We start from the raw sequence: 19,329 nt of genomic DNA on the forward strand, positions 1-19,329 counted from the left end.
TCATCAACATAGACCTCCATGTTGCGGCCTTTTTGCTCGGCAAACACTTGGTCCACCAGCCTCTGATATGTAGCCCCGACATTCTTCAGGCCGAAGGGCATCATTTTATAGTTATACACCCCGGCGCTTGTAACAAATGTCGTTTTTGCTCTGTCATCGGGGTGCATGAAAATCTGATGGTACCCAAAAAATGCGTCCATGAAACTGAGCAGAGCATGGCCACTCGTCGAGTCGACCAGCTGATCGATTCTCGGCAAGGGATAGAAGTCCTTCGGACAGGCCCTATTCAGGTCCGTGAAGTCAATGCACACTCTCCAAGTGCCATTAGCTTTCTGAACCATTACCACATTCGCCAGCCATTCAGGATATTGGCAGGGCTCAATGAACCATGCATCGAGAAGTTTTTTGACTTTGGCTGCGATATCTTGGTTCTTCTGAGCGGAGTAATTCCGCTTCTTTTGCTTAACTGGCCGACATGTGGCATCGACATTAAGCTTGTGTGAGATAAGGTTCGGATCAATTCCCGGCATGTCAGCTGCTGAGAATGCGAACACATCTCAGTTGTCTCCAAGGAGTTGAATTAGTTCAACCCGGAGGCTCGGATCGAGCCCTTGTCCGATGCTGACACATTTTTCAGTATCTCCTTCGGTCAACGGTATTGACTCAGTTTGCTCGTCTGACTCCATTCCTTTGGAGCCAGGCTCTTCTGGTTCAGTTCTATTGTCAATATCAGCAAACTTCCCTTTCTTCGGCTGATCTTCGTCCGAATCTTTTGGTCTAGCCGAAGAGCTTGCCTTTCCAGTCCCCAGAGATGTTCTCTTTTTTGGGGACCCCTGAGCCGACGCACTTAGACCTTTCGACCATTTGGTACCTCGCTCCTTTTCTTTATCTTTTTCTTCCTCATCATCCTTGTCACTACGACGACTCTTGGATGGCTTGAGGAAATTGCATTCTCGGGCCTTTCTTTGGCTGCCCAAGATTTTTTCGGAGCGTCCCTCGTCTGAAACATAGATCATTGCTTGATGATATGTCGAGACGACTCCTTGAACATCATGGATGAGGGGTCTCCCCATAATGACGTTGTAAACTGATGGGGCATCGATGACCAAGAATTCGGCCATGATGCTTTGTCTTGCTTGGTCTTGGCCAAGGCTGACGGGAAGAAGAATTTTCCCATCGGGATATGAAGGAAGCCGTTAAACCCAGTAACCGGGTTTGGAACAGGAGTCAAGTGCTTGCTCTCTAACTTCTGCTGGTCGAATGCCTTTCGGAAAAGTATATTCGCCCCGCTGACCCCGTCTACCAGTGTCCGATAGACGTTGTGGTTTGCGATGCTTGTCATGATAACCAGTGGGTCATCATGGGGATACACCACCCCCCTGCAATATTCGAATGTGAACATCATGTTCGGCACCAGAGACTGCGGTTTTCGGAATTCAGCATGATGAATCTGATGGGTGAGACCCCTCAGTTGGCGCTTTAGTGCATTCCAAGAAATATCCCCGGCAATGGTTAGGATGTCATTGTTTCCTCCCTCGGGAGGTCTGTCCCTTTTCCGGTGGTAGTCCAGATCCTGCCGAGAGTCTTTCTCAGCTTTCTTTTCTTCGCGACGCTCCGCGACATATTTCTTTAAGTACCCTTTCTGGACCAGCTCTTCAATCTGGTCCTTCAGCTGAAGGCAGTCCTCTGTGCGGTGCCCACGAGATTCGTGGAACTCACACCAATGGTCCTTCCCTTTCTTCTGATGCCAAGAAGGAGGTGGCTTCGGCTTTTTGAATCTTCCCTCCTCCCTCGTCGCACTAAAGATCTTAGTACGTGGTAATGTGAGAGGGGTGTAAGATTCGAATTTTCCCAAATAGGGAGCCTTATCGTTCTTCGGCTTTGCGGTCGAGGGAGCTTCTGAGGCTTTTGCCTTCCCTTTCCTCGACCTTGGACCTTTGGCTGGCTGCCCTTTTGGCTTTGCAAGCCCTGACTGAGATTGCAGCTTTGCCTTATTCCATTCCTCGACTCGGATGAATTTATCTGAAGCGTCGAGGGCTTCTTCCAAGGTCTGCGAGAGATGCATGACCATGAAATCCAGAAATTTGCCAACTTGCAAGCCATTTCGTAGTGCGAATACGGCCAGGCTCTGGTCCAGACTGATGATTCTGGATGACTTATTGCTGAAGCGAGTCAAATAGTCTCGGAGACTCTCGTATTACGCTTGTTGCAGGCCCATGAGATCTGTAGTAGTTTTCTCTCGGCGGTTAGCTGTGGAAAATTTGCTCTTGAACTTGTTGGCCAGGTCGCTCCAACCTATTATCTAGCCTTCCTTCAGCCCTTTGGTGATCCATGATTAGGCAACACCTTTAAGGGTTGTAGGGAAGTATTTGCACCATGTAGCTTCTGATCTTGGGTTAAGGTACATATGCCCCTCATAGGAGACTATGTGATCCTTCGGATCCAAAGTACCATCGTACGTAATGTGTGCCGGAATTTTGACCGTCGGCACATGTTCCTCCAGTATCCACCTTTGGAATGGGGAACCGGTCGGAACCATTACGGCCTTTCCCTTCTACCGCGACGAAGGAACCCTACTTCTCCCTCTTAGAGAGGTGGATGCAGGGGGTGTCCCTTAACGTGACATGGAGGGTTGAGACCCTTCTGGATAGGTGAGGCGGCTATGCACGCCTCCCTCCTTGCCACCTAGGCGTTCGCGAATGCTTCGGCGAGAGACATTATGGCTGTCATGATGATCCTCGGAGTTCCGAGCTTTGGAGTTTTCTAAGTGACCGGAGCCCCTTCTCTGTCCCTGCCCGGACCCGCCTGGATGCCCAGCCCTTCGGCTTCCTTCCCCTTTTGAGGACGGGGCCTGCATCTCTCCCTCGGTACCACTTTTTCTCTTCCGATCATGCGACTTGAGAGGTGGAGAAGGTGATTTCTTCGTTGATGGGTAGCGTCCCCCTAAGGCGTTCATAAAGTCCATGCACATAGCCATGGCCTTCATTACTTCTTCGGTCGACGGACCGGTAGGAGGAGTTGAATGCATGCTTGGTGAAGGACTACGCTTATGAGCCTCTCTCTCCCTCGGCGAGTTCTCAGTTTGGTAATCCCGTTGGGAGGGAGATCCCACACGCATATTTTCTCCCCTCGGGGAGTTAGAAGCAGATGGCTCAGGCGACGGTGAAGGTGTTCTACCAGTCCTTACCGTTATTAGGCTCATCTTTCTAGCTTTTTAAGAGCTCTTTGCACTCTTAGTCATTTTTGCGTTGGCTAAGATTGGTATGAGATTTTTGGCTGAATTTTTGTGAGTATCCCCACAGACGACGCCAAATTGTTTTGGTAAGAAAATAATGGACCTTCGGCAGGTCCTTCGGATGAGTGAAGATGAAGCCCAATTCGAGTGATGACCGAATTGAGGATTTCCTGCACAGCTAAATAAACGTAAACTGGCCTCGGGGGTTGTGCCGAGAAAGGCCTCTCTGATGCCGAAGTCAGTACGGATGTAAGGTGATGAGAGAAAAGCTATGCAAGATACTTTGTTGCTTGAGGCAATTTGTGTGAATGAATGTGATTGTACAAAGATATGAGCTTTTATACCTTACTCCAATTGAGTGGATTCGGCTTGAGGAGCTAAATGGGCTGCCATTTAGCTGGGCCTTGCTATACCAGACTTGACTTATTGGATTGAGGGTTTAACCTTGCCTGTTGGGCTTTATTTATTTTCATTTGTGGACTGGGCCCAAATACAAGTCATTTGGACCCCAAACACATTCTAAAAAGGTAATTGAATCAAATGAAAGTCAAACATATTCAAACAATGATTTTTGAATCAAATGAAAGTCAAATGCATTCAACAAAGATAATTGAATCAAATGAAAATCAAAGCTAGAGAGAGAAAGCTAGAGAGAATTTTTCTGGCGCCATTTTTCCTCAAATCTTTTTCTGGATTTGAGCCATGGCAAAAGGGAAAAAGGGTAAAGGAAAGAAATCTTCTGGCTCTAAATCCAAGAAGAAGAGTAAGTCTAAGCCGAATACTCGTGCTAGAGCAAAAAGCAAGGATGTGGGTTCGATGATGGAGGTTAGTTCGATGGACAGTTAGCTTACAAAGGAGGGTAATGAGGAAATCAAGGTTAAACCAGTGTCGGAGGAGGAAAAACAATTGCATGCAACTCAATTCAATCAATGGTTAGCAGTGATTTCTCAGCAATCGCCATTGTTAAACAAGAAATAGAGTTCCGAGGAAGGTTTTTCTTCTGATTCTCCTTTGAGGTATGATATTCCAACTCCATTACTGATGATTGGTAATGATTCTAGTCAAGATTTGTTGTATGATCATTGGCATGGCAATGAGGGTTTAAGCCCTATTTCGGAATACCCTGTTTTTGCTTCTCCTGCTACTTTAATGTTTGGGCTGAATAATGCTCGTAAATGGAATGAACTCTTTAAAGAAAATAAAGATGAAGGATTAGATTTAACTCAAAGAAAGAATATCAATGCGTTTGATGGAGAGAATGCTAGTGTAAAGAGGGATGAATGGGTCAGGATTACATTGGATGATGTGAAACCAGAAATTGATTTCCGGAATTTTGTTGTTGTGTGCTATGTTCTTAGTTCAAATTTGCCTCATAGGATCATGAATGCTTTCATTAGAAGATCTTGGGGTAGATTTGGGGTTGATCGGGTGTCTACAATGGAGAACGGGGTTTTCTTGGTACGATTTAAGTCGATTGAAGGGCAAGAATAGGCTCTTATGGCTGGACCTATCTTCTTTGATAAGAAACCTTTTATCACAAAGAAATGGGAGCCTGGAATTAATCTAAAATCAGAAGACATTAATGACGTTCCTATCTGGGTTCGTATGCCGGGATTGGAGCTGAAGTTCTAGAGCCAGTCTTCTTTGATGAAAATTGCTGGGATTCTTGGGAAACCAGTTAAAACTGATAGGGCAACAGCTGTGAAGGAACTAATTGGGTATGCTTTTGTAATGGTAGAAGTTAATAGTGAAGGGGGAATTGCCTTCTGCAGTCAGTTTTCTGGATGAAAATGGAGAGAAGGTGACTCAGAAAATTGTATATGAGTGGAAGCCAGTTCAATGTACTATGTGTCATGGAATGGGTCACAATTGTGACCAGTGCCCTAATCACAAGGTTAGGGAAAGGCAGAGAATAACTAAAGTAAATGGCATGGGGCAGCCTATGAGACAGGAATGGAGACCAGTTCAGGAGCATAATAGGGTAGGGAAGTCTAGTCACACTCCAAATGTTACTCTGAGGAATAGATTCTCTGATTCGTAGAAAGATATGGAGGAAGGTGAGATTGTGGAGTTAGAGCAGGTAAATGTGACCTCAAAGGATGGTAGTGCAAGTTAATTGATAGGAATAAGGAGTGGTCAAGTGGTGTATGGAAGGATGGGTGGTGGAGGATGTTCTTTTTCTGTTAATGGATAGGATAGGGTTTTGGAATGTGAGGGGGCTAAATAAGCCCAATAAGATATGTGATGTCTTATGGTTCATGAGACATCATAATATGGGATTATTTGGTTTCATGGAAACGAAGGTGAAGGCTAGGAGGTTTAGTAAGGTGTTTGGGAATTTTGGTAAGGAGTGGTCAATTGTTACTAACTATTCTGCTCATAGTTCTGGAAGGATTTGGCTTATCTGGCTCCCTTCTATTTTTTCTGTAAGTAGCTGCAAGGTTGGAGTGCAATACATTCACACTTTGGTAACCCATAGAGCTTCTATGAAGTCGTTTTGGGTTACTATGGTGTATGGTCTTAATGATGCTAGGGAGAGGGAGAAGCTATGGGAGCAAATTTCTGTTTTGGCTACCTCAATCAGTGAGCCTTGGTTGATTGCTTGTGATTTTAATAGTATTTTGAATCTAGAGGATAGGCTAGGTACTCCTTGTACTATTGCTGAGGTTGAGAAGTTTAGAACCTGCTTGAAAAGTAATGATCTGATGGATTTTAATACTGGAGGCATGTTGTTCACTTAGAACAATAAACAGGTGGGAAGAGACAAGGTTTGCACCAAAATTGATAGAGTGATAGTTAACAGATCCTGGCTGAGCACTTTCCCCTACTTCAGTGCTGAGTTCCTTCCTGAGGGATTAATGGACCACTCTCCTTGTTGTATGAAGCTAGATAATCAGGGTTGGAATGTTAGAAAGCCTTTCAGATTTTTCAATATGTGGATTGAAGCTCCGAATTTTCTTGAGATAGTAAAGGATGCTTGGAACTGCTCTATTAATGGTACTTCTATGTTTAGACTTGTTCGGAAATTGAAAATCATCAAGAAACATTTGAAATGCCTTAATACCAGGTGTTTTTCAAATGTTGAGAGTGAAGATCTAGCAGTTGAGAAGAGGTTAATTGATATTCAGTTGAAGGTGAATAGTGACCCTACTAATGAAGATAAAGCAGGAGCATGAGGCAAGGGCTGAACATGCTGAAGCTGATCAGGCTAGGTTTCTTTTCCTAAAACAGAAAGCCAAAGCTTATTGGATGAAGGAAGGAGATTTGAACTCTAGCTACTTTCATTCTTGCATCAGAAATAGAAGGGTGATGAACAGAATCTGTTCTATTCAGAATCAGAATGGGGAGATGATCAGTGCTCCTAATAAGATTGCTGAAACTTTTGTCTCTTATTACCAGAAATTGCTAGGAAGTGATGAGGGGGAAGTGATGGATATTCATACTGAAGTGATTCAGGCTGGTCAGGTCTTGTCTGAAAGTCAGAAACATGCTGTTATCACACCTTTTACTGAGATTGATGTGAGGAATGCTCTCTGGGATATTGATGAAAATAAGTGTCCTTGTCCAGATGGGTATACTAGTAGTTTTTTTAAGCAGGCCTGGGAAATAGTCAAGGCTGATGTGTGTGGGGCTGTTTTGAATTTCTTTGAAACAGGTATGCTCTTAAAGCAAATAAATACTACTTCTCTTACTTTAGTTCCAAAGGTGGCTAGTGCAACAGCTGTTACTCAATATCGTCCTATAGCATGCTGTAATGTGATTTACAAGATCATTTCTAAGATGATTTGTACTAGGCTAAAGGAAATTCTTCCTGATATCATTAGTGAAGAGCAGGGGGCTTTTATCTCTGGAGGGCTATCATTGATAACATCATGATCTGTCAAGACCTTCTCAAGGATTACAAAAATCAGAGAAAGGCTCCTAGATGTACAATAAAGGTGGATATCATCACAGATGCAATCCTCTGAAGTTAAATCATCTGATCTTTGCTGATGATTTAATGATTTTCTCTTATGGTGATAAGGCTTCTGTGTCTTTGTTAGTTAGAGTTTTGAAGACTTTTCACATGGTTTCGGGGCTGAAAGCTAATGAGGAAAAAACAACCATTTATTTTGGGAATGTGAATGAGGATTTATAAAGCAAGATATCTTGGCTTCTTCTGGATTTATTGAAGGAGACTTTCCTTTCAGGTATCTGGGAATCCCTTTAAACTCCAAATATCTTAGAAACAGTGATTTTGATGTGCTCATAAACATGATGCTGGCTAGTATTACTTGCTGGTCAAGTACGAATTTGTTATATGCTGGGTGGGTGGTTCTCATCAACTCAGTCTTGATCAGTTTCTACTCTTATTGGGCTTAGTGTGTGCTTTTGCCTAAAAGTGTTGTTGATAGAATAAATCAGCTTTGTAGGGCTTATTTGTGGGATGGACATGTTTCTTTATCCAAAGCTCCCCCTATCTCCTGGGACTGGGTTTGTAAACCTAGAAAGATGGGTGGTATGGGAATTAGAAATTGCAGTGCTTGGAATAAAGCAGCCTTAGGCAAGTATATTTAGAAGGTAGCCTGTAAAAAGGATTCTTTATGGGTAAAATGGGTGCACTCAGTTTATATCAAGCATGGAGATTGGTGGAACTATACTCCAAGCAAAGGGGCAGGCTGGGCATGGAAGAAAATCTACAGGGTTAAAGAGGAAATGAAAGCAGGTTTCATCTGTAACAAATGGACAGAAGGTGCCTATACTATTGCTGAAGGCTATAGGTGGATTATTGGAAGCATACCTACAGTCAGTTGGACTAATTGGATATGGAATAAATTCAATGTCCCAAAACATTCGTTCATTGCTTGGCTTGCTGCCCATAACAGACTCAGACTAAGAACTAAGTTGCACAACATTGGAGTGTGTGAGACTGATCAGTGTTTACTATGTGGTGTAGCTCAAGAATCTGTTCAGCATTTGTTTTTTGAGTGTTGTTACAGTAAGCCTTGCATAAATTATCAATGCCCATGGATTGGGATCAAGCATAGGAGCTTTGTAATAGACACAGCATAGAAGCAGTGGAAGAGAGTGTCTGCAGACTCAGTTCAACAGAAAGTAAGATTAGCTGTTCTCACTGCCCTTGTTTATCACATATGGTTAGCCAGAAATCATGCCTTGTGGCACAAAGCTGTGATCCGGCCAGAGAAGATTTGCAGAGCAGTATGTGTGGAAGTAATGGACAGGTGCCATGAACTCATTAGTGGCTCTTGGTCAAGGAAGCAAGCTAAATGGATGTTTAATCTCAGAAATAGTATGCCTTGTAACTAGTCTTCTGTTAGTGGTCTGTTTTCTAATGTTGGTTTTCTTTGTTTGTTTTGGGCTTGGTTTGGCTAAGTGAAAAGGCTTAAGATAGTGTTGGCCTGTGTTTGGTTATGTTTCTGGTTTTTGGTTTGTTTGACCGTTTGGCTCGTGTAGTTTGGGTGAGATTTGTCTTCCTTCTCTTTTGGTAATAAAAGCTCCTTACTTACCAAAAAAAAAAAAAAAAAAGAATCAAATGAAAATCAAACACATTCAAATAAAGCTTTTGAATCAAATTAAAGTCAAATGCATTCAACAATGCTAATTGAATCAAATGAAAATCTAACACATTCAAACAAAGCTTTTTGAATCAAATGAAAGTCAAACACATTCAAATAAAGCTATTTAAATCAAATGAAAGTGAAATGCAATCTACAAATCATTGAATCAAATGAAAGTCAAACACATTCAAACAAAGATTTTGAATCAAATGAAAGTCAAACACATTTAAACAAAGCTATTTGAATCAAATGAAAGTCAAATGCATTCAACAAAGCTAATTGAACCAAATGAAAGTCAAACACATTCAAATAAAGCTTTTGAATCAAATTAAGGTCAAATGCATTCAACAATGCTAATTGAATCGAATGAAAGTCAAACACTTTCAAATAAAGCTTTTTGAATAAAATAAAGTCAAATGCATTCAACAAAGCTAATTGAATGAAATGAAAGTTAAACACATTCAAACATAGCTTTTTGAATCAAATGAAAGTCAAACACATTCAAACAAAGCCATTTAAATAAAATGAAAGTCAAATGCAATCTACAAAGCTAATTGAATCAAATTAAAGTCTAACACATTCAAACAAAGCTTTTTAACTTAAATGAAAGTCCAACACATTCAAACAAAGATTTTTGAATTAAATTAAAGTCAAATTCATTCTACAAAGCTAATTAAATCAAATGAATGTCAGACACATTCAAACAAAGATTTTTGAATTAAATGAAAGTCAAATGCACTCTTCAAAGCTAATTGAATCAAATGAAAGTCAAACACATTCAAATAAGGCTTTTGAATCAAATTAAAGTCAAATGCATTCAACAATGCTAATTGAATTAAATGAATGTCAAACACATTCAAACAAAGCTTTTTGAATCAAATGAAAGTCAAACACATTCAAACAAAGCTAATAAAATCTAATGAAACTGAAATGTAATACAAAGCTAATTGAATCAAATGAAAGTCAAACACATTCAAACAAAGATTTTTGAATCAAATGAGAATCAAACACAATAAAACAAAGCTATTTGAATTAAATCAAAGTCAAATGCATTCTACAAAGGTAATTGAATCAAAATAAATTTAAACATATTCAATTAAAGATTTTTAAATCAAATGAAAGTCAAATGCACTCTACAAGGCTAATTGAATCAAATGAAAGTTAAACACATTCAAATTAGGCTTTTGAATCAAATTAAAGTCAAATTCATTCAACAATGCTAATTGAACTAAATGAATGTCAAACACATTCATATAAAGCTTTTTGAATCAAATTAAAGTCAAACACATTCAAACGAAGCTAATTAAATCTAATGCAACTGAAATGCAATATACAAAGCTAATTGAATCAAATGAAATTCAAACACATTCAAACAAATATTTTTGAATCAAATGCGAGACAAACATATTTAAACAAAGCTATTTGAATCAAATCAAAGTTAAATGCATTCTACAAAGATAATTGAATCAAATGAAAGTCAAACATATTCAAACAAAGATTTTTGAATCAAATGAAAGTCAAATGCATTCAACAAAGCTAATTAAATCTAATGAAAGTCAAACACATTCAAATAAAGCTTTTGAATCAAATTAAGGTCAAATGCATTCAACAATGCTAATTGAATCAAATGAATGTCAAACACATTCAAACAAAGCTTTTTGAATCAACTAAAAGTCAAACACATTCAAACAAAGCTATTCAAATCAAATGAAAGTGAAATTCAATCTATAAAGCTAATTGAATCAAATGAAAGTCAAACAGATTTAAACAAAGATTTTTGAATCAAATGAAAGTCAAACACATTTAAACAAAGCTATTTGAATCAAATGAAAGTCAAATGCATTCAACAAAGCTAATTGAATCAAATGAAAGTCAAACACATTCAAATAAAGCTTTTGAATCAAATAAAGGTCAAATGCATTCAACAATGCTAATTGAATCAAATGAAAGTCTGGAGGCCTGTTGCAAAGGCTAGGGATCCTGCCCCTACTTCTCAGCAAGCTAGACAATAGGAGGCAACAATTAATGTTGAGACCGAGAACATATTTTCTGCCTTGGATGGAAATGGTGAATTGGAGGTTGAACAGACAGTCCATATTCCTAGTGGCTTTGGAAATGTGCGATTTGCAGTATAGAGGAAGGAAGGACTTTGTATGGTGGGATGGAGGAGGGTGAATGCTCTTACTCTTTCCATGGATAGTCTCGGGTTTTGGAATGTTCGAGGTCTAAATTTACCTAGTAAAAGGTGTGATGTTTCTTGGTTTTTGAATCATCACAACTTGGGTTTATTTTGACTCATGGAGACTAAGGTGAAAGTGAAGTATTTTGGTAAAGTATTTAGTAGTTTTGGAGATAGTTGGTATGTGGTTTCTAATTATGCTAAAAGTGGCAAAGGTAGAATATGGGTCATGTGGATCCCTGCTATTTTCCAAGTTTCTGTGATTATGGTTGAAGAAAAATTGATTCATCTTTCTAGGAAACATAGAGCCTCGAGCACTGTTTTCCTGGTTACTATGGTTTATGGCTTGAATGACCCGAAGGAAAGGGTGGTCTTATGGGACCAGATTTCTAAGTTGGCTAGGAGTGCGAAGGATCCTTGGTTCATTGGTGGTGATTTCAACAATATTCTCAACTTAGAGGATCGAATAGGTTGTCCTTGTACTTTTGATGAAGTCAAGAATTTTAGGGAGTGTCTGAGTCAGAATGACCTTACAGATTTTAAAGTTGGGGGTCTCTTTTACACTTGGAACAATAAACAAGATGTGCATCATAGAGTTTGTTCGAAAATTAATAGGGTGATTGTAAATAATGAGTGGCTCAGAAGGTTTGACAAGGCTTCTGCTATTTTTCTCCCAGAAGGTACTATGGACCATATCCCTTGTTGTATGAATTTGTTTGGCCTGAGTGATAAATCTGCAAAGCCGTTTAAATTTTTTAATTTTTGGACTGATGCTCCGGGATTCTTGATGTTGGTTGAGCAAGAGTGGTGCAGGCAGATAAGGGGTACGACCATGTTTCGAGTGGTTAAAAAATTACAGGCTGTGAAGAAGGCTTTGAAGGACAGGAACCTGAGCTCCCAGTCCTCCATTGAAACTGAAGATTCGGAGGCTACTTGTAAATTGATGGCTATTTAGCAAAAGTTGGATGGGAATCCTACTAATGAAGATCTCATTGTTGAAGAAAAACAGGCAAGAATGGATTATCAGGCTGCTCACAAAGCAAAGTTCTCTTTTCTCAAGAAGAAGGCGAAAATGCATTGGCTCAAGGATGGTGACTTGAATACTTCCTTTTTTTCACGCATTTATTCAGAAAAGGAGGGTTCATAACCGAATTTGTAGTGTCATTGAGGGAGATCAGATCATTCAGAATCCGGAGGAAGTGGCTGGTGCTTTTATTGGGTACTACCAGGACCTCTTAGGTTCTAGTTCTTTGCTCGAGGGGAGTATTCATAGCTCGGTCATTGAAGTTGGGAGGGTGCTCACTCATGATCAGGGCCATATGCTTTGCCTTCCTTTCCCTGAGTTGGATGTGAAGACTGTCCTTTGGATTATTGCTGATGATAAGGCGCCGGGTCCAGATGGTTTTTCTAGTAAGTTTTTTAAAACCTCCTGGGAAGTTGTGAAATCTGATTTGTGTGAGGTCGTGTTATCTTTTTTTTATCATGGTTGTTTGTTAAAACAAGTGAACAATACCCTGTTAACCATGGTGCCTAAGGTTGTTGATACTACTCATGTTAGCCAGTATAGACCTATTGCATGTTGCAATGTTGTGTATAAACTCATCTCTAAACTTTTGTGTTTGAGGTTGAAGTCTGTGCTTCCTGACCTTATTTCTGAGAATCAGGGTGCTTTTGTGGAAGGAAGGTCGATTCTTGATAATATCCTGGTTTGTCAAGATATGTTGAAGAATTACAATAACAAGAGAAAGGCTCCAAGATTCACTATTAAGGTTGATTTAAGAAAGGCTTATGACTCTGTTCAGTGGACTTTCATGATGGTGGCTCTCACGTTCCCTGAGAAGTTTATTGGTTGTGTTACGGAATGTGTTTTGACCCCCTCTTATTCTATTATGATTAATGGTGGCCTGCATAGCTTCTTTAAAGGGAGGAGAGGTATTCGTCAAGGGGATCCTATGTCTCCTTTGCTGTTTGTGTTAGTCATGGAGTATCTTTCAAGGCTTTTTCAGAAGGTGGGAGGTCTTAGGGGTTATAGATTTCATCGAGGTTGCAAGCATATGGGCCTTACTCACCTTGTCTTTGCGGATGATCTTATGGTTTTTGGGCATGGGGATAAAAGTTCTTTTGCTCTGCTGGTTAGAGCTTTGAGGACTTTTGAAAAAGTTTCGGGTCTGAGTCCCAATGTTGATAAGACTGCTGTGTACTTTGGTAGTATGGGAGAGGATTTACAGATGGAGGTTTTGGGTAACTCTGGTTTCACTGTTGGTGCCTTTCCTTTCAGATACCTTGGTATTCCACTCAATGCTAAGTATATGAGAGCTTCGGACTTTGATAGTATTGTTGATCGGATGTTAGCTAAAATCACCTGTTGGTCTAGTAGAAACCTCTCTTACAATGCTAGGGCCACTCTCATTAATTCTGTTCTTATTAGCTTGCATACTTATTGGGCTCAATGCATTTTGCTTCCTAAGGGTGTTATTCATAGGATCACTCAATTGTGTAGAGCTTTCCTTTGGAGTGGTTCGGGTGTGCTTGGAGGGCCCCCCCATTGCCTGGGATTAGATTTGCAAAGATAAAAAATTTGGTGGGTAGGGCGTGAGAGATTGTAGTAAGTGGAATAAAGCCGCTTTGGGTAAGTATGTCTGGAAAATTGCTAAGAAAGAGGACTCTATTTGGGTCAAGTGGGTTCACGGTGTTTATTTGAAGGATCGAGATTGGTGGGAGTATTCCCCTAAGAAGTGTGATGGCTGGGCTTGGAGGAGACTTTGTTCTGTGAAAACGGAAATCCAGCAGGGTTTTATTTCTGGGAATTGGATGGGTAAGCAATATCGGATCAAGGATTGCTATGAGTGGCTTCAAGGTACTCAGAATAAGGTTACTTGGTGTAAGTGGGTGTGGAATAGGTACAATGTACCAAAACACTCATTTATCTCTTGGATGGCAGCCCAAGGAAGACTGAAGACAAAAGATAAGCTTGCTGGGTTTGGTTGTTAGACAGAGGCTGAGTGTCTCCTGTGTGGGACTGCTAGTGAGTCCCATAGCCACCTGTTTTTTGATTGCTGGTACAACAGGCAATGCATTAAGATTGTGTCTTTTTGGCTGGGTGTTAGTGAGATAAACTTCAGTCTGGCAGGGTCCTGGAAACACTGGTATAGACAGGGGTCAGATTTGATTCAGAAGAGAGTGTTCCTGGCTGGTTTTGCAGCTTGTGTATATCATGTATGGCTGGCTAGGAATCACGTCTACTGGAATAGAGCTGTGATTATACCTCAGAAGCTGTGTCGATCAGCCTGTTTGGAGATCCTGGGCAAATTACAGCAGCTTGTTGATTGCTCGTGGTCTAGGAAGCATTGCAAGTGGTTGCAGCTTCTAAAAGGCAGAATTCCCTAAGTGCTGCTCTGTGCTCTGTGCTTCTGCTTCCGTTGTCTGTTCAGGCTGCTTTCTTTGAACTTTCGCTGCAACCTGTTCTGGTGCTGGCTGTCAGTGTGCCTGCTCAGTGTAGGTCTGTAGCTGCAACTTGTGGCTGAGCTTGCTTTGCTTTGTGCAGGTCTTTTTTCTTATGCTGCAGTGTTCAGGGTGGTAGCTGGTTATCTTGCTGACTGCATCTGGTGTTGTTCCTGTTCGAGTTTATGTGTTGTTGTTTTGTGAGTTGGGGTTGTGCTGTGTTTTGGGTGTTGCTAGTTTGTTGAGGTGCTGGGTTTCTGTGTTGCTGGTGCAGGTGGTGTTATGGGAGTGGCGTTGCTCTGAGGTTTTTGTGGTGCTGGCTGTGTTGTTCTTGTTCAGCTGGCTGCTTCTGAATGCTGTCAGGGCTTGGTGGGAGCTGTTGTTTCAACTGCTGTGATCTTGGTTTTTTGGTGTTTAGCTTCGGCTTGTTTTAGCCTTGGTGTTTTTGTTTTGTAATCTCTATTTTGTTTTGGTGTTTGGTTGTTTTGTTTGGTTGTGTTATAGTTTAGGCTCGGTTTTTGGTTTTATTTTTTACAAGGTTGGGTTTGGATGGGTGGTTGTTTGCCCGAAGGGCTTGTGTAGTTTAGCGGTTACAGTTTTGCGGTTTGTATTCTTGTAACTGTTTTCTTTTGGTAATAAATTTTTCTTATTTACCAAAAAAAAAAAAAAAAAAAATCAAATGAAAGTCAAACACTTTCAAATAAAGCTTTTTGTATACAATAAAGTCAAATGCATCAACAAAGCTAATTGAATACAATGAAAGTCAAACACATTCAAACATATCTTTTTGAATCGAATGAAAGTCAAACACATTCAAACAAAGCTATTTAAATCAAATGAAAGTGAAATCCAATCTACAAAGCTAATTGAATTAAATGAAAGTCAAACACATTCAAACAAAGCTTTTTAACTCAAATGAAAGTCTAACACATTCAAACAAAGCTTTTTGAATCAAATGAAAGTCAAACGCATTCTACAAAGCTAATTGAATCAAATGAATGTCAGACAAAATCAAACAAAGATTTTTAAATCAAATGAAAGTCAAATCCACTGTTCAAAGCTAATTGAATCAAATGAAAATCAAACACATTCAAGTAAGGCTTTTGAATAATATTAAAGTCAAATGCATTCAACAATGCTAATTGAATCAAATGAATGTCAAACACATTCAAACAAAGCTTTTCGAATCAAAAGAAAGTCAAACACATTCAAACAAAGCTAATTAAATCTAATGAAAGTGAAATGAAAAATACAAAGCTAATTGAATCAAATGAAAGTCAAACACATTCAAACAAAGATTTTTTTAATCAGATGAGAGTCAAACACATTTAAACAAAGCTATTTGAATCAAATCAAAGTAACAATGCTAATTGAATCAAATGAATGTCAAACACATTCAAACAAAGCTTTTCGAATCAAAAGAAAGTCAAACACATTCAAACAAAGCTAATTAAATCTAATGAAAGTGAAATGCAAAATACAAACCTAATTGAATCAAATGAAATTCAAACATATTCAAACAAATTTTTTGAATCAAATGAAAGTCAAATGCATTCAACAAAGCTAATTGAATCAAATTGAAAATCAAACACATTCAAATAAAGCTTTTGAATCAAATTTAAGTCAAATGCATTCAAAAATGCTAATTAAATCAAATGAAAGTCAAACACATTCAAAAAAAGAATTTTGAATCAAATGAAGGTTAAACACATTCAAACAAAGCTATTTAAATCAAATGAAAGTGAAATGCAATCTACAAAGCTAATTGAAGTAAATGAAAGTCAATCACATTCAAACCGAGATTTTGAACCAAATGAAAGTCAAACACATTTAAACAAAGCTATTTGAATCAAATGAAAAACAAATGTATTCAACAAAGCTAATTGAATTAAATGAAAGTCAAACACATTCAAATAAAGCTTTTAAATCAAATTAAGGTCAAATGCATTCAACAATACTAATTGAATTAAATGAAAGTAAAACACTTTCAAATAAAGCTTTTTGAAGCAAATGAAAGTCAAACACATTCAAACAAAGCTAATTAAATCTAATGAAAGTGAAATACAAAATACAAAGTTAATTGAATTAAATGAAAGTCAAACACATTCAAACAAAGTTTTTTGAATCAGATGAGAGTCAAACACATTTAAACAAAGCTATTTGAATCAAATCAAAGTCAAATACATTCTACAAAACTAATTGAATCAAATGAAAGTTAAACATATTCAAACAAAGATTTTTGAATCAAATGAAAGTCAAATGCATTCAACAAAGCTAATTGAATCAACTGAAAATCAAATACATTCAAATAAAGCTTTTGAATCAAATTAAAGTCAAATGCATTCAACAATGCTAATTGAATCAAATGAAAGTCAAACACATTCAAAAAAAGCTTTTTGAATCAAATGAAGGTCAAACACATTCAAACAAAGCTAATTAAATCTAATGAAAGTGAAATGCAAAATACAAAGTTAATTGAATCAAATGAAAGTCAAACACATTCAAACAAAGATTTTTGAATCAGATCAGAGTCAAACACATTTAAACAAAGCTATTTGAATCAAATCAAAGTCATTTACATTCTACAAACCTAATTGAATCAAATGAAAGTTAAACATATTCAAACAAAGATTTTTAAATCAAATGAAAGCCAAATGCATTCAACAAAGCTAATATTATTAAATGAAAGTTAAACACATTCAAATAAAGCTTTTGAATCAAATTAAGGTCAAATGCATTCAACAATGCTAATTGAATCAAATGAAAGTCAAACACTTTCAAATAATGCTTTTTGAATATAATAAATTCAAATGCATTCAACAAAGCTAATTGAATGAAAGAAAGTCAAACGCATGCTAACATAGCTTTTTGAATTAATTGAATGTCAAATGCATTCAACAAAGCTAATTGAATTAAATGAAAGTCAAACACATTCAAATAAAGCTTTTGAATCAAATTAAGGTCAAATGCATTCAACAATGCTAATTGAATCAAATGAAAGTCAAACACTTTCAAACAAAGCTACTTAAATCTAATGAAAGTGAAATGCAAAATACAAAGTTAATTGAATCAAATGAAAGTCAAACACATTCAAACAAAGATTTTTGAATCAGATGAGAGTCAAACACATTTAAACAAAGCTATTTGAATCAAATCAAATTCAAATACATTCTACAAACCTAATTGAATCAAATGAAAGTTAAACATATTCAAACAAAGATTTTTAAATCAAATGAAAGTCAAATGCATTCAACAAAGCTAATTGAATCAAATGAAAATCAAACACATTCAAATAAAGCTTTTGAATAAAATTAAAGTCAAATGCATTCAACAATGCTAATTGAATCAAATGAAAGTCAAACACATTCATAAAAAGCTTTTTGAATCAAATGAAGGTCAAACACATTCAAACAAAGCTATTTAAATCAAATGAAAGTGAAATGCAATCTACAAAGCTAATTGAAGTAAATGAAAGTCAATCACATTCAAACCAAGATTTTTGAACCAAATGAAAGTCAAACATATTTAAACAAAGCTATTTGAATCAAATGAGTGTCAGTGATTAACAGAATTAACCAGTTGTGTAGGGCCTTTTTATGGTGTGGTTCTGCCTCCCTTTGTAAATTCCCTCCTATAGCTTGGAGTTGGCTCTGTCGAGCTACGAAGAATGGTGGAATGGGGATCAGGGATTGTGAGCTCTTGAATAAGGCTGCCCTTGGAAAGTTTGTTTGAAAGTTGCTCAGAAAAAGGACTCTTTATGGGTCAAGTGGGTTCACAATGTTTATTTGAAAGGGGATAACTGGTGGTCTTATGTTCCTAAGAAAGATGATAGGTGGGCTTGGAAAAAGATCTGTTCTGTCAAGGATGATCTTAAGGATGGTTTTCACTCTGAACACTGGAAAGAGGGAAATTACTCTATCTTAGAGGGTTATGCTTGGTTACAAAAAGACCCTCAGACAGTGAGTTGGGGCAGTTGGGTGTGTAATCATTACAATGTCCCTATACATTCTATTATAGCTTGGATGGCTATATTGGGAAGACTAAGAACGAGGGATAAACTGATGAGAATAGGGGTTAGTGACTCTGATAGCTGCTGTCTGTGTGGAGTGCAGACTGAAGACCAGAGACATCTCTTTTTTTATTGTCTTTACAGTAGAAAATGCATGAATATGGTTTGTCAATGGCTGCAAATTTCAGAGAGGCATTTTGACATAAATAGCACCTAGAAGCACTGGAAAAGAATTGTTACAGACCCTATTAAGAGGAAAGTGAGTTTAGCTGTCCTCACTGGCCTAGTTTACTACATCTGGTATGCTAGGAATCATGCTTTCTGGAATGCTGCTATTCTCCTTCTTGGAAGGTTATGTTCTAAGATCTTCACAGAGGTTGTTGATCGTGTTCAGCAAGTTATTAGTAGTAAATGGAAAAAACAGCATTGTAAATGGCTTGTTAAAAAACAGCATTGTAAACAGCATTGAAAAACCGGCAAGTTATTCTTACATAGGCCTTCGGGTTTTCTTTTTTCTTTTTGGGCCTTGGCCTGTTTGTCTTGGTTGTTTGTGGCCTGGTCTTGTATTGTTTGATGGCTGTTAGGAAGGTTTGTCTGTCGTTTGTTTTTCTAGTCCTTATTCTCGCACTTGAGGCTAGAGTTTCCCCTTCCTAGTTTTGAGGCACCCTTCCTAGAAGGTGGTCTCTCCTAGTTAAGGGTTTGTACTTTGAGGGCTTGCCCTCCTCTTTTGGTTGTTAATAAATTTGCTTACTTTTCAAAAAAAAAAAAAAACAAAAAAGAATCAAATGAATGTCAGACACATTCAAACAAAGATTTTTGAATCAAAGGAAAGTCAAATGCACTCTTCAAAGCTAATTGAATCAAATTAAAGTCAAATGCATTCAACAATGCTAATTGAATCAAATGA

The 19,329-nt window shown here is 38.3% G+C and overlaps 2 protein-coding genes across 2 annotated transcripts; one reads left to right on the forward strand and one right to left on the reverse strand.

The window, feature by feature from the left end:
• Nucleotides 1-1,012: 1,012 nt before the first annotated feature.
• On the reverse strand, nt 1,013-2,071 carry LOC110702255. Its single transcript, XM_021879961.1, has one exon. The coding sequence runs from the start codon at nt 2,069-2,071 to the stop codon at nt 1,013-1,015; it is 1,059 nt and encodes a 352-aa protein (XP_021735653.1).
• A 3,350-nt stretch (nt 2,072-5,421) lies between these two features.
• Nucleotides 5,422-7,111, forward strand: LOC110702256. The gene is made up of 3 exons (XM_021879963.1): nt 5,422-5,963; nt 6,069-6,369; nt 6,467-7,111. Exons 1-3 carry the CDS (start codon nt 5,422-5,424, stop codon nt 7,109-7,111), a joined length of 1,488 nt encoding a protein of 495 aa, XP_021735655.1.
• Nucleotides 7,112-19,329: the final 12,218 nt, after the last annotated feature.

Source organism: Chenopodium quinoa, unplaced genomic scaffold, assembly GCF_001683475.1.
Source record: "Chenopodium quinoa cultivar QQ74 unplaced genomic scaffold, ASM168347v1, whole genome shotgun sequence".
Lineage (NCBI taxonomy): Eukaryota > Viridiplantae > Streptophyta > Magnoliopsida > Caryophyllales > Amaranthaceae > Chenopodium > Chenopodium quinoa.

Coding starts and splice junctions, on each gene's coding strand:
- LOC110702256 (XM_021879963.1), top strand. CDS start 5,422: ATGGATAGGATAGGGTTTTGGAATGTGAGGGGGCTAAATAAGCCCAAT. Junction 5,964..6,068: donor GATTTTAATACTGGAGGCAT/GTTGTTCACTTA, acceptor CCCCTACTTCAG/TGCTGAGTTCCTTCCTGAGG. Junction 6,370..6,466: donor TAATTGATATTCAGTTGAAG/GTGAATAGTGAC, acceptor TTCCTAAAACAG/AAAGCCAAAGCTTATTGGAT.
- LOC110702255 (XM_021879961.1), bottom strand. CDS start 2,071: ATGGTCATGCATCTCTCGCAGACCTTGGAAGAAGCCCTCGACGCTTCA.